The sequence below is a fragment of the Argiope bruennichi genome, chromosome 4, assembly GCF_947563725.1.
Source record: "Argiope bruennichi chromosome 4, qqArgBrue1.1, whole genome shotgun sequence".
Taxonomy (NCBI): domain Eukaryota; kingdom Metazoa; phylum Arthropoda; class Arachnida; order Araneae; family Araneidae; genus Argiope; species Argiope bruennichi.
Window position 1 is genome coordinate 19,538,154 of NC_079154.1, and position 16,205 is coordinate 19,554,358.

General features: G+C 27.0%; 1 protein-coding gene across 2 annotated transcripts in view; it reads left to right on the plus strand.

Annotated features, from left to right (window-relative positions):
• The window catches only part of LOC129965520 (glutamate-gated chloride channel-like), a 253,593-nt gene that overhangs the window by 144,479 nt on the left and 92,909 nt on the right, over nucleotides 1-16,205 (plus strand). For both annotated transcript variants that reach the window (XM_056079489.1, XM_056079490.1), the window contains one exon: nucleotides 5,545-5,624. In XM_056079489.1, coding sequence (XP_055935464.1) covers nucleotides 5,545-5,624 — 80 coding nt within the window. The remainder of the gene's footprint in view (nucleotides 1-5,544; nucleotides 5,625-16,205) is intronic.

The window sequence follows — 16,205 nt, forward strand, 5'->3', positions numbered from 1 at the left end:
TTTATGGACAGTCTCACAAACATCTACTTTTTATAAGATTGATTACAATCAATTTATGTATAATTATCAGTATTTATTCGCATATTTTTAACTTCATTTATGGAAATTAAATAGTGATTATAAACCTAACCAAAAATAATTAATAAATGTTCAATTATTTAGTTAATTCTGCGCGAATGTGAAATTGTTTCATCTTCACATCGAAAAAGCAACAGTCACATGTTTCTGATCATTTTGAATAGACAGGATGCCAGAAAATTTTGCTTTTTACCTCAATCAGACACTCCTTTGTCTTCTTGTAAGAGAGCAAAGATTCATTTTCATGGTGTAACATGAGTGTGCTTTCGGTCTCATTCTTCTAAAAGGCAGGCACATGCATGCAAATTAGCAACGTTCTTCTTTTCTCGTCTAAGAATAAACTGACACAATTTGATTTAGGAACAACAGAAAGACAGCAGCCATTCTTTTTTCGATACATTAAAATGTGTTTTATTTTTTTAAATCGTTTGGCACATTTTTATTGGGTCTTTCACTGCCAAACATTTTCAGATTGCTTTCGATGCATCTTCTAGCGCTGCCTTTGTTGGGAGAATATTCAAAAATAATTATCTAGATCATAGAGAAGATTCTATTTAACTCAAAAGAGTAAGCACTAATAGGATCTGACACTATTGTCAATTGTAAGAAATCCTGTTGCAACTTTTGTTTCAATTTCAAAAAAGGCTCTTGGAATGTCCAAGTTTAGAAGAAAACGCTTTGAATCAACTCGCGTTTGATTATAAGAAATGGTTCATTTCGATTTCATTTTTTTCTCTTAAAAAATATGAAGAATTCCTCAAAACTTAGATTAAATGTGATTATAATCACTTTCTTTTTGTAAATATTGTTTGTATATTACCGTACCATAAACCCTTTGAATAGTATTAAGTATTATTACATCTATTACATTATGATCTATGACAATGTGAAATAAAACAGGTCTGATTTCAATGCCAGTTTTAAAAGTATTTGAGTTTAATCTTCTTTTCAAATATTTAGTATGCCCCTGATTGAAGTTCAGAATTTCTAGATACTTTGGTAAACATATAAGGTCTCTTACTCTGATTGAAGTTCCATGCACTCTTTTATGTTTATAAATTATATTCATTTTATATGAAATGGCATCATTTCAAAATCTACTATACTTCTCGTTTAATTGATGAGGATATGAATATTTATTCGAAAGTTTTACTCTGTAGTGGTTACATAACTCTACTACATTCTCTTTTGATACAACAGATGGCGTTATCTTATTAACATCAAGATATATTTCCCATGATCTTTCTTGGGGGTCATAATTAGATTATATTCTACGTGAGTGTTGTGTATTTTTCACATTCGTGTTTGTTTTGTCTTGTGAAATGTGGAACTTAGAAAATAATTAAATAACTGTTCCTGAAATTTGTTATTTTCATCTACCTCATAATGAAGTTATAAAGAATCTCATCCCTGTACAACTTTAATTTTTTTATACAAACTTGAAATTACATTCCCTTCGCTAATATTTAGAATATAACAATTAATCCAACGTTGGAATGTTTCGCTCTAAGTTTTCTATTGCTTTTCTTAACTTCTGTGAATAAAACTGATAGATTTCCTTTCTGTCAGCTATATTTCATAGTACAAACTTTTTGTACCATTTCAAAACATTTATAAAATACAGCAATTCATTTATAACTTCTGGAGTACATTACAATTTATTAAATCCTTTGTCCATTTAATAATGCTTTTAAATATCCAGTGAAATCAAAACTTTAAGATTCATTGGAATGGCAGGACATTTATTTCTAGGCGAAATAAAACAAAATTTGATCTTCATCTAAGTATCGTCTACAAACATTTTTCAAAATACAAAACTCCGTTAATCATCAAAATATGACTCCCATTTCTTATTAAATGATTTTTAGTAAACTACAATTACTTTAACAACTTTCGGAATTTGGTAGATTCATTACAGCCATTTAAAAAAATATCAAAGTTCGAATCTTTTAATCAGTTAAATATAAAGGTTTTTTTAATATTATTCTTTTCTTTTATGTCCAAAATGGAATAAAAATTTTAATAATAAATGAATTAAAAAATAAATTTTAACGAATGAATAAAAGAGAATTTTGAGTTGCAAGCAAACAGTATTTTTTAAACTCTAACTTTATCATTTTGACAATTCTATAAATGTGTTGAAACTGTAAACTGTTGTTGTAAAATTAAACTTTTCACAATGAAATTTTCAATAATTTTGTAAAACCTTCGGTTTTGAAATACTAGCTTAGCTACCGAGAATCAGTTGGTTTCTGAAACCCATCTGAAAGTAAAGAATTTTTAAATTTTTTTACAGATAAAAACAATATTTTTTTTCCTTTCCCATTTCTATACATTCGTTCATTTACTTTATTTTTAGTTGTTTCTGTCTCAGGTGGTTCTGTCTCACTATTTGCTATTTTCAGCGAAACAACGGATGCTAGGCCTCTTCGAATAAATTTTGTTATAGAGTTATTTCAGTTTTATCAGACATATCGAAATATATATCATACAAAAATGGCAGTGAGTGGAATGGCTTCCTTGTTTCTTCAGAATAGCAAATAGCGTCGTTGTCTGCATCCGTTAATCAAATCCCACAGACCAATATCTCAGCACAAATCTAGATTTCGCATTTTATCATGTTTTTACCCTTTATGGCAAAGCTAAAAAAATTATACGGGTTTTGGTTTATCATAAAATTCTTGTACTAAGTTTGTTGTAGATATATAAACTCAATTCCATGAGAAAGTAACAAACTTTGTTCTAACTTTTTGTTACCCATATGGGACATTTTTATTACCTTAGATGGACGTCAAACATCTCTTCACTTTTTCAAAGTAATATGAATCACTACTTAATGTATAATAAAAGTAGCAATACATTATATCAAATGTACTTTCAAAGAAGAAAATATCGTATTTATTAAAATAAGAATTTTATGGAAAACTCATAAAATATATACGGAAATGTGACACAAAATTTCATTTATCTGTTTATTGAGCTTTTAATTTTCTACCAATTAATTTCTATAAATCAGTTTAAAAATTTTAATATTCAGTGAACATAAATATATGTAAAAAGGAAGCCATTTATATATTATTAAATTCAACTTTTTGTACAAATAGTAACGATAAAATTATTTTTCTTATCTGAAGTAACAGCGAGGAAAAAATGTCATTTAATTAATTTCAATAAATTTTTGATCAATAAATAAATACAGGTTATTAATTACAGGTTACTGGAAATTTTTGTTTAACTTTTAGGAAAACACTAACAAAATATCTATTTTAGAAAAATCAAATTAACTTTTCCATATATAAAGCATCATTGCAGAAGATAAATCAGAAAACATAGTTTTCATATCAAAAAAATATTTTAATAAAAGAGTTTAGAATTATTAAAGCACATATATGAAATGAAGCAAATCATTCAAATCAAACATCAAATTACTGATTATAATTTAAAAATTACCATGAATAAAAGGAACGATTTTTGTATAAACTAATTTTTGTTTAACGTTAACCTTTTAAAACCGTTGTTAAACCTTTTTCAATTGTTATTGCTTAAATCTATAAAAAAGAGAAAAAATACAAAAATAATAAAAAATTATTTTAACATTTCTATGATTTTTTTTACTTAAAGCGTAAGAATTATTTTACGATTTATTTTATTAACTGTTCAAAATTAATTTTAAAAAATCAAAAATGATACAGCGAAGTACTATGCCTCATAGTATAGTATACAGTTAATTTGCCTAAAGTTAAAAGAGTGTTTAAATTTTTTTTCTTGATCTTCAAATGCAGCAGCATTTAATCCAAAAAATATGAATATCAAATGCTGAAAAATTGTTTTTACGTAATTAATATCATTTTTTAATAAATAAACTAAATCAAAATATTATATAAGACAAAAAAAACTTCATAAAATACCTAAAATAAATAAGAATCCCGCAGAATATTAGATTTAATTTTAACAAGTAAGCTATCACAATTAAACGCAGATGATAAGTATATATTTATTTATCTAAAAAAACTAACGTCATTTCTAAAGTACTTTAACTTGAAATTCCAGTATAAATGCATTGTCAGTGTTAAGTAATTATTTATTTTTTAAATTTTATAAATAGTAGACTCGAGTTTTCAATAAAAATATTCAAGATTTATGCTTCACAAATTTAAATAAATGAATTAATTTAATTATTTTACATTTAATTAAATATTAAAGTGCTTCATCTTGTTAGTAACTTGAGAAATATTTTTATTTTTACTAATTAATTAGCCTTCTTATTAGTTTTCATTCCTTTTTCCAAAAGCGAAATCTTTATTTGATCTTGAATCGTTCATCAGAGATTTCAGTAAAATTTCAGATTGCTTTAACTATAAGTCATACAATAAGTATTTGTTATTTCTACTCCATTCATAAACAAAATTAATTTCAATATATTTTACTTACAAATAGGATTTTTTTTAAAAGAATATAAAGAAAAATATCTTAGCTTTAAGACTTAACCAACATTTAAATTGATATATAAATATTAATCTCTTCTTTCAAATACTTTTTCAAAGAAATATATCTTCAAATATTAGGGAATTTAAGTATAAAAATTTAGATTTTATCAAAAAAGCATATACCCAAGTGTTTAATCTAAGCATGTTGCATATTTGAATTTAATATTCTTTTAATCTTTAAAATCAATTTATTTTGTTTTAAAATATTGATTTTTGTTTTAAATATAGCCTATTACAAAAATATAGAAACATAATAATAACTATTTTCATTTATTTTTTATTATTACTTAATTATTAGTTCCCTTTATGATAAAATTGACAATAATTGCATTATCTAATTTTATCGATACAAATGAAGAAACTGAAAATATGTATTATTTTAAATAATACAAATTATTATTATTAAGTGTTCAAATATTGGTTTATATATTTTAAATCGATGCAATATCTAACAAATTAAAAGTATGAATTAAAAAAAGCATGTATTAAAAGTATAATTTGGTTTTGCTTAAATTAAAAGTATGAACTAAAAAGGCATGGAGTAAAATATATAACATAATATATGAAAATAATCTCATTTAGCAGATAAATAAAGTAAAATTTAGAAGTTATGTAAAATGGTATCTGTAAAACAAAGAAATGTACATTAAGAATAAAAAAAATTTTTAAGAAAATTTGTTAAGAAGTTCATTTTTTGTTAAGATATTTCTATAATCTTTGCGAATTACTCTATTGAAATATTTACATTGATAAAGATATTTATTTTGTAGATAGAGAATTTTTAACAATTTAATAAACTTAGCAATTTAATTTTTTAAAACAAATTTACATTTGTCGTAGTGTGTATTTATAAATGAACATTTTTAATATATTTCATTTAAAACAATGCAATAAACTTATGTATTAAATATAATTGTGTATTAAATAAAATGTAAAATTATGTATTTTGTATTAAATAATATGTATAATTTTTTTACAGGTTTCTTGGGTTCTCCGACAAGCAAATTTTAGATTACCTACTTGATAAAAGTAGGTATGACAAGCGAATGCGACCCGTAGGTAAATATACAATTCAGTACTTTTCACTTTTATTTCAGTCTTGCTTGATATCAAAAGTAATTCTAGAATACTTAAACGAATAACTAAAAATTATTTTCCGGTTTTATAGTTTTGAAAAATTCACATTATTAATAACAGAACATTATATTCTTTGTAATGTTTAAACAGAACTTTCGAGAAATGATATTGAAATACATATATCATTTTTATTCCTTGTATTTAATTAATTTATTAAATATGCCCGATAATAAAGGAAACGTAGATCTTCTGGAGTTTTCCAGATTATGAAAAAATATAAGTATTTTAAAAATGGATGAAGAATATTTTACTACTTATTTGCCATTATTTAATAATATATCTAAATAAGAGAATATTTATTTTAAAAAAATAAGTGTTTATTTAACTATTTATTCATATTTAATTTTTTTAATAAATTAATATAACAAATCTACTTTTTTTAATGAAATATTTCAAATAAATTCAACATAATCTGGGCATGGATAGTATCTAAATTCATGACCTGAAAAATGGATTTTTATATTTTTACAAGTAAAAATTTTAACCTTCTGGATGAATTCCTAATTCTAATTGTTAGTCAGGTTCGTTAATGTTAACGAGTTCGAAAAAGATAAAAAAAAATCTTGTTACTTTTACAAATGCTACTATCAATATTTATTTTTAAAAAAGTGTCCCTGATTGTTAACATTGGTAGCTAACTATCTCAGTTTTAATGTGAAAAACTGGGAAATGCAAGCGAAATACACAGCTGAATTCATTAACATCACATTTTGTTCAAAAGTTATGCATTTGAAATCCGTTGAAAAATGGCAAATTCTTTTCATGCATCGGGTGCAATGGTGGCTGTTCGTATTTTTCTTCCTTTTCGAGAGCAACACTTGAAAGATTTGAAAAGGCATTTTTTGAGTGGTTATCTCATTAAAGTGTACATTTTACTGATATCATATTTTTCGCAGAAATGAACTTCGAAAATACATGTAATTTTTCTGGAAGAGGGGGAGATTCAAATAACTTTTTTTTTTATCGGCAATTCACATGCAACAAAATGTCTTTCTTAAAGCCTCTTTGAATTTATTTGAATAATGATAATTTAAAGGTATTTAAAATGTAAATGGTATGTCAAGGATTTTTATTTCCTGAATTTTGAAGAAATGTCAATTCTAAACGAACCATTTTAGTCAAATTAATATCAATTCATAAAATTAGAGATCTATCCACAGAATAATTTTGCGTACCATGTAGCTTGCAATTATAGCTTTTCATTGGTGATTATCAGCAAATAGTGGCTTTAAGAATTATGATAGTTGCAAAAACATTATTTTCCTTCATTATATTCATATCTACTTAGCCATCTTAATAAATGAATTTCTTGAATTTCGAATATTTTTTTACCATTTTCTGTCAGTGCAATGGATGCTGGTCGACAACTGTGCTATTAAGATATTAGAAGTTGATTCACTGCTAATATATTAGGAGTTGAACTTATTCATTTCCAAAGCTGGGTTAAACCTTCTGAGACTTTTTAGGCTATTCGTTTCGGATGTCTCCTTTTTACCTATTTTATACACGATTCTTATCGATTTTAATTCTTTATTTAAGCAGTTTTATGTATCAAATTCTGATAAACTGATAAAACATTTAATAATGGTCCCCTTTCAAGAAAATTGTCTTTAGTATTTCTCCAATTAAAAGATCCAAGATTCAATTTTAAAAACAATTTTGACGGATACAGTAAAAGAAAAAAAACTGAACACGTTATAAATACTATTTGATTATAGAAGCCACCATTATTTTAAACAGAAAAGCAACATTATATAAAACTTGTAAAAGATGTTTGATTAGATGTATTAGAATAATGCTGTACTATTTAAAAGATATTCCATTTTAATTTGAATTAGTAATTGTAATTGCAATAGACTCCCGAGTATCTGGTCAAATGTGGCGGAAGGACAGGATAACAAAAAAACCCGAATAAACCGGATATCTATGAACTTATTTCTTTGCCCACCAATACCAGAAGACAAAATTTTTATGTCAAAACTCACTGTTACAATATGTATTTTCTCATTTCTTATTCAGTACTAAGCCCTTCATTCATCTCACGCCACGAAGAATGTGAACGCAGCCGCTTCCCGGTGAAACATCGAAGCAGTTGCCGATAACGTGTCGAGTTAAAATATACTGTATAAGTAGAATTTATTAAAGAAAAAGTAAGCTAAAGGATATAAACTGTACACATTCTAACATGAATGTGAACTTCACTGTGGTATACTTAAAAATACATTAAGCATAACCCAAGAACAATTTACGAATCCTGTACGTACAGTACAGATAAATCAGGAATAGTGGCAACAACTGAGATCCGTTACACACTGACGAAACAATGAACAACGAGCAGAATGGTGCTCTTTTCCTGTCACAACTTGTATTTTGCATACGACACGTAGGTGGATCGTAGCAAAAGTCCACTTTCATTGCCTTGCTGCTATCACCATTGCAGTTGCCTTACCTTCCTCAATTAATTACGATAAAGAAAACTAGGCCGGATAGTACAGAAGCCGGATACTCGCGAATCGGATACTCGGGAATGTACTGTAAATGAAATCATACAATTAATATATTCAAGCACTTCCGTAAATAACATAAGGAATTTCAGAGCTCTTCAATGTTGCAGGGCAATTAGAGAGTTACATACTTTGCCTACTTGATATTCCACATTTATCAAAAATATAGAAAATAACCACAAAAATTCTAAGATTTTTATCTAAGGTATTTGTTTTGTTCCATTGATTTTCCATTAATAATAATCTTTTAGATGGCACTTAAAAATCATATTTTATTTCTAATGATCAAATTGAATAAAAATTAAACTATTGATAAAGTCTGTCTTGATATTTTTTGATAAATGAGAATAGGGAAAATAAATGAGATGTTAAGAAAAATAATTGAACTTAATGATGCATTTTACATTATTTATAATAATTTTAAAGGAAAAAAGTTTTTTTTGAGAGAATGTGGCTTTATTTGCATAAAAAAACAAAATTTAATTTTTAAACAATATATTATGACTAATATTAACTTGAAACCGAAAGAAAGAATCAACTTTAAAATTAATTCTGAAAAATTAATATAATTCTATGCTTTTATTGAGATAAATTGATTGTAATCATGTGCCTACTGTACGCTTTGAGATATGAAAATAACTTTAGAAAATAAGTTTTTAAAAAAAGAAACAATTTTTAAAAATGCTTGCTGTGAAAACAAGACATCCAATTTTTGAATTTGAATGTAAGAATTAAAAGTTTTAATCTCTTAGATTTGAAAGTAAAAAAGGGAGAAAAAAATTAAAAAGGAAATAATTTCTATTTAAGAAAAAAATATTGATGGTCCTTTTATAACATCATCTTTCATAAAAATCATAGAAACAAAACTCGTTACACAGATTTAACTATAAAAATATGTAGTTTTACTTTTAACCTTTAGGTTCACATATTATTTATGTAACGACAATTATTTTCTATAATAGAAAGTACCAACAAATTTTCGTCAATAGCTTTTAATCTGAAAGCAGAAACACGCATGCGAAAACATTTGGGATAGTGAATTTTAAGAATCCGAATGACTAGCCTCTGTCTTCTCTTACTTTAAGCGCAGGTGTAGCAAAATTTATATTAAGCCGGTAAAGCTTTAAATGTTAAAAATATTTAAATGTTTAAAACAGATAATTGCTTAATGAAAAACAGGTATCAAATTGTCTGCATTTTGATTACCTACTTCATTAAAAAAATTTAGTTTTTCAAAAAAAAAAAAAACATTGCAAAATAAATTGCTTTGAAGCTTAAAAGCAAGGATATTTCATTATATAAAAATTAAAATGTTACTTGCTAATGGAAATTTGAGAAAAACATAAAAGTTAACAAATCGCTTAAACTATTTGCCTTACGCTTCTATATTTACATTATTTTTTTATAAAAATATATAAGAAATGTCTAAAGTCGTGTAAAACATTTTTATTTAAAGAAAAATCAATGCACGAAAATAAGAAAATTCGACCAAAATATATATTTTCTAAAGATTATTTATATAGAATTATGAAAAATAATGACGATCATTTATTTCAAAAAATCTTATGATAATCTCATGTAATGAAAAACCAAACGATATTAATCATTGCCATCGATAGAATAAAAAATAAGACGATAATAAATTAGAAAATGAAATATTCCTTTTTGTTTTACTCTGTCTGGAGCTATTAAAATATCCACGATGATTATTCAAATTCTCCCATTCAATATCTAAAACTATAAATTTCAGTAAAAATCGAAAAACTGCAACAATATTAGAATAAATCTATTACAGTTTTTATTAAAATAGGGCCGAGGATTTTGGAAACCAAAGCATGGGAAAATAATTTCTTTTAATTGCCAATAATTAACAGATAAAAGTAACAAACTTCGACCAAACCATTAACTCTTTGAGCTTCTAGAAATTTATACTGTTCGAACAGACTCGTGAAAGGATACTAATTACCGACTTTCCCATTAATAATTGGATGTGGTGGAATAGAAATGGTAATTATAAACTGGCTTATTCTTTCCGAGTATTTGTTAAGTGTTTTTAAACAGAAAGCGGAAATGGGTAAAAGTCAAGTATCAAATGGAAAGTACTTTTAAACGACTTTATTTCTGGTGCTTAAATTTATTGAAAACTCTTCGTGATTTGTGTGAGTGTGATCTCTTAAATTCTAAGAAATAGTATTTAGTTCTCTTTACTTTATTTTTTACAAATTTTGGATAAAATAAATGAGTTAGTTATAAATGTGAATGGATGCTAAAAAAGTAATAAAGGCTGTCCCAAAATTAACGCAAGATTTGAATTTGCTACTATTCGTGCAATAAAGCGTTGGACATCTTATTAAAAAAATATTTTGACAGCTGATAGTTTAGGGTTAGTAAAAATGGAGCGTTTCACGATAGAACAATTTGTTAAAGCAAGATGTGGATTAAATAAAAAAAAGTTTCTTTTTCTTCTTTAAATTGTAATATTTTATTGAATCGTGAAGTCCATAGGATAGAGTTGCGTATGGAATAACACATCGAACAAATGGCCCCGACGGCTTTGCTGGCACATACACACTCCTTAGTCGTTTGCATAAATGTGGTTGAATTTCGTTGATGCAGCGTTGAATTTCCTCCTTCAATGCGCGCGTGCTCGTGGGCTTTTTGAAATAGACCTTTGACTTCAAATAACCCCATAAAAAAACCCAGTGATGTTAAATCACATGATCTATGGGACAAATTCCCACATTTTGGAACTGTGTAGCCAGATTTTCATTATTTTTGAAATATTGCTCAACAATAAAAACATGTGGTTCTATCGAATCGTACTCCATTTTTACTAACCTTAAACTATCAGCTATCAAATGTGCTTTTTAATACGGTTGCCAACACTTTACTGCATGAATGGTGACATATTCAAATCTTGCGTTAATTTTAGGACACCCTTTATATTCTTTTTATGGCTTTGGAAATTAAATTAATACTTAGAATTTTGTTCCTTTTTCATTTTTGTTCATTCAAATTCCACGATTTAGGTTTAACGTGATTGAAAAAAAACTGGATTATTTTCCATTTCTAATTTTAATTTCACTTAATTTAATTAGACAAATTCACATATTGAGATTCAAAATTCAAAAGAAAGGAGACAAATCATGCAATCCACTATCACAAAATAAAAGTAACTAAGTAGGCTTTTTTAAATGTACACATGGACCCCTTAATGCGAATGCGTGTATCAGTTATATTTTTAACTTTTTTTAAAATTTGGCGCCTTAAAATTTTTTTAATCAGAAAAAAAACTACGTTATCGTTCGGTCCTTATTTATTACTGTATAAAAGATAATTGTCATATGAAGATTTTATTAAGATTTCCACTTGAATTTCTGAATTATTAAAAACATGAAATGCACTAATTAAAAAAGAAATTGTTTAATTCTGTTTCAATAAGTTATTTTTGGCTTATCTTCACAAGTGCTTCACCAACACGTTAATGCATATTTATTATTCGTAAAAAATAAAAGGCTACCTAATAAATAATTAAGTAAAGCCAATATATTATACATTTCAAAAACATTATGGCTCAAATCAGGCCTATTCTAATAATGCTAATGAAAACGTAATGCTAATAGATTATGATTCGAATATAAACTAAAAATAATATTTAATAAACTGAAAAAATTGGAGAATTTAATATTTTGGAAAGGCATTTATTTTCTCCATTTAAGTATTACACATCTGAACAATTAGAGCTACGTAATTTTATTTTAGAATAAACTATTCTTGATTATTATTTATTATTAGTTTATTATTATTACTATTTTATTTATAAATTATTATTTCAATTTCCGGGTATAAATTAACTATGCACATCAACAACTATGAATATTGTTATTTTTCTTACTATTTTGCTTTTTCATGAGTTTTTCAAATAAGGTTTGTCACGAAGGGGTTAAATATATTTTCTTTATCCCATTATTTTAAGATTAAGCTAACTGCTTTTGGCGATTAAATGGTTCGCCAAGAATACAAATTGTATTTAATTTTGATTAAATCTCCAATGCATAATTTGATGTTCATGGTTCCCTCAAAGCATTCCCTCCTTTTAGCATTAAATTGTAAGACAGTGAAATCTTGCTATTTCAATAGTTTACCTCTGGTGCATGTACTCCTTTACTATTCATTACGTATATGAACCATTCCGATTAAGTCAAGCCATAGTAATATTATAAAAGGTAATTATCTGCCATTACTATGCTGAAATTATCATCTATCTTCTCACTTTAACTGTTATGCCATTTTCTTATTCCTCTTGTAAACTACATAGATATCAAATAGAATCTTTCTTCCTAAGAGCTTTTAGAAATGGAAGGATTAAATATTAGAAGAAACAATAGAAGTTATGGTTAAAAATTATACAGTTTTTTTTTCAGGATACTAGCCGCGTTTGGCGACCCGTTTCGCCCAGATTATTAACTTATTAGGCTGTTAAATTATTAATATGTGATGCATTTCTTTTTTTAAAAAAAATCCATTTCAACCAGTTATTTAATACGATCGAAACGAATGAATTCAATTAAAACAGTTCGCTGCAATTCACAAAACATATATATTACAAAATAAAAGCAGAAATGAAAATTCTACATTGCATGACTGGCAAAAGCACGAGCTTAGATGTTTTGAATCTCGTGAAAACATTGCTTCTGATACTGTATCAAATTGAATTAAAAATATTATTAAAGTTAAGATGAAAGTTGTACGAAAATGAAATTTATGTCATCAAAGTAATTTTTTTAGTCTTATAGTAGCATAAAAAGTGTCTTTTATAAGATAATTGTTTTGGAGGATTTGGCTATCAATTTCCGAAGGCAAGTCATGGCGCGTACGGCTTGACTTAAAATTAGTACACGGGCACAAAAATTGAACAATCTTTGAGCGATTTCCCTCCAAATATAGTCGAGACAATTTTCGATTGCAACTTTTAAAAGCTGTTTGTTAGCATTTCTGGTATACACCCAGGATTGCATATTTTTAGAGAGTTTTTGGACAATTGGCATGTTTTTAATTTGCTTGGCGAGAAGCCTTACATTTATCTAAAGTTGTATCACGATTACTTATCTGACAACGGTTAAACCTACTTTTTCGCGTGATTGAACTTTATATCTGAACCTATTTCTTGATTTTTTTTATATCTTCTTTCCTCTGACTGAACGTCCTCATTGGTAACGTAGCGGACTATCTTCAGAGCACTTCTTATAATATTTTACAGCTCCATTGACTAGCTCAGTGAAGCGTTTGATTTAGTACAGCTACTGTAAAAATTTTCAATGAATAAAGCAGTCTGAAATATATATGACGTTCTGTTTATACTTAACTGTTGCCATGCTACAATTAATAATAAGTTTGATTTCTGTGCCACATGCGTTAGCGTTATATATATGTTGTCAAAATTCAGGAAAATACTGCACCACAATTAAAATAACATTTAAAAAAACAGTTTATTTTATTTTTAAATGTCAATTTTGTGCAATAATATTTTCCGTAGTTATCGCGAAGAAACACAGAAATCTCTATTAACTCTTAATAAATTAAAATGATTAATTTAAAAACAAATATTGCTCCGATTAACTCAGTTCCACTTATCAACTACATCTGAATTAAGTTTGGTAGCTTTAGATGATACAGACTATCGTGTAGGGCTCCAACACATATACCCTCATTCGTAATTACTATTGGTAGAAATATTAATTAATAAGTGATAGAAACATTCACATTAAGATCGAATTCTCGAACGCAAAAGCACTTCAATCTGACCTCCAGAATAGGAAGGTAACCAATATATTCCCAAACAGCGCAACCGAAAAGCTTCATCCGTAAAGCAAATACTTCGTAAAACCTCGAGTTTTAAATCCCCATCCAGAGCATGTCCACATATTATTTCCAATAACTAAGACCCAACTCCCCTCTCCCTACTCATGATGCCAATCCATACTTTATCGACTGAAGCCCCACACGAAAATAGGGGAAGTTAACGACAGCCCACGTAAGAGATGTGGGAGTAAGTTTGTTAGTGTAAGATGTTTACTCTTTCATGGATTGAAATGCAGCGGTTAGCACGGGACGGGGGGGGGGGGCGGAGGTGGATTATTGATTTGTTCGGTCGAGTAAGGACAAGAGCTTGTTTTACATCTAGCGTGAGGATCTTAGAGGGGATGACTGAGTTTTGAAGCGTATTCATGCATGCGGCGCGATAGTAATGCGGGAAATTAAAGTGGACTTGATTTTAATAGAGTGTGCCATCGATTTTTGATAAATGAATTGAATTAAGTGTTCAAAGTTAAATGTTTATAAACTTATGTTTTGCTACTTTAAAGGCCTTTTTTTTCTAGTCATGGTATATTAAAATATTTTTAGAATTGATATTTGGTTAAGAAAAGTTATTCATTTAGCATGTTAGACAAATTTAATATTATTTATTAATATATTTTGTTAATTTATAATTAAATATCAAATGAAGACCATCCATTTTGTATGACATAAGAAAATGAAACATCCAAATTTCTGTCTTATTCAAATATCTGTCAGAAGTTATGTCAACTATAGAACTTCATACAAGGAGTGTGATGGGACGTATACTTACCAGGTCTTAGAAAAGGTTAAATAAAACTTAAATTTTTTGAAGCAAAATATTTCTTGAAATAAGGCTTCTTCCAAAATAAAATGTAAAGTTATATGTTGCAAAGAATCTTTTAAGTTAAAATAATTTATTCATATTTTTAGCCTTCTGAATATAATACGAGTTTTATAGCGTATTCATTAGGATGATCGCAAGGTCTTTATATGTCTGGATTTTTTTTAAAAATGAACTCTCAAGTTGTTAATAATTGTAAAAATGAGAAAAAGTTTCAACTCGATCAAATAATCTTAAGACCAGTCGAATTAATCTTAAAGTACTGAGAAATAGTTATTTATCTTTTAAAAAATTAATTTTTTCGTTATAAAGCGAGAAGGGTTTAGCCAAAAAACATTTTTATTTTTGTAAAGAATGTAGGTGACTTCAGTTTCCACTTCTAAAACATATTTTACAAACATTCATATCATAAGATATATAGATCTTTTTTTAAACGAAATATAAAATCAGAGTTTTTCAAAAATACTCGAGACTTGATTAAGTTGATACTATTTAATGTTTTTCTACTATATTTCAGTTATTTAGTAACGAATGTTTAACGTAATTTTTTTGTAAATTGATTTTTATAAATAATAGGTGAAAAGAAGGTGTGAGATAAAAGGTGAATGGATGAAAAATATCGATCTATGAACTTAGCTTAGTAAGAAAAAAAAACTCAACTTCAGAAATCGCAAATACTAAGAGCAGGCTTTATATCTCTTTGCACAACAGTTAAATTCGTAGATTGATCGGGTTAATAAATAAATTTGACAAACTGAATCAACTGCATTAAGAAAGAGGTAAACGTATTGACAGTTTTGAAAAAATTTGAGACCATTTTGTAGATGTGCCATTCCAAAAATTCCAGATCGTTATTCGAAACATCCAGATTAGAATATGAGAAATTTAAACTAAATACAGAATGGTCATACGATTTTTCCGGATTACTAGAAATTATCACAAAAGAATAATCGGATATAATATTATAAATTTTTACTATGGAATAGTCGTGTTTCTATTTTCTTAATCCAACACATAGCGAAACTAATGCAGAAATAAGGATTTAACATTTTATTGTTATCAAGATGACATCAACGAAAGAAAATTTAATGTGTTCTTTAATTCCATGAATTTTAATCGGTCATTACTGTCCAGTGTCAATTTTGGAGTTAGTTAAAGGTAATTGTTTGCAATACCAGTTATTGAAGCACTCAAAGTTAGGATCACAGATGCTATTTCTAATGTAACAACCGAAATGTTGGGCAATAGTTGGCGAGAATCGGAACATAGCCTATATATTCTTTGAACTAGCAAGAGTGCTCCCATTGAAATTTATTG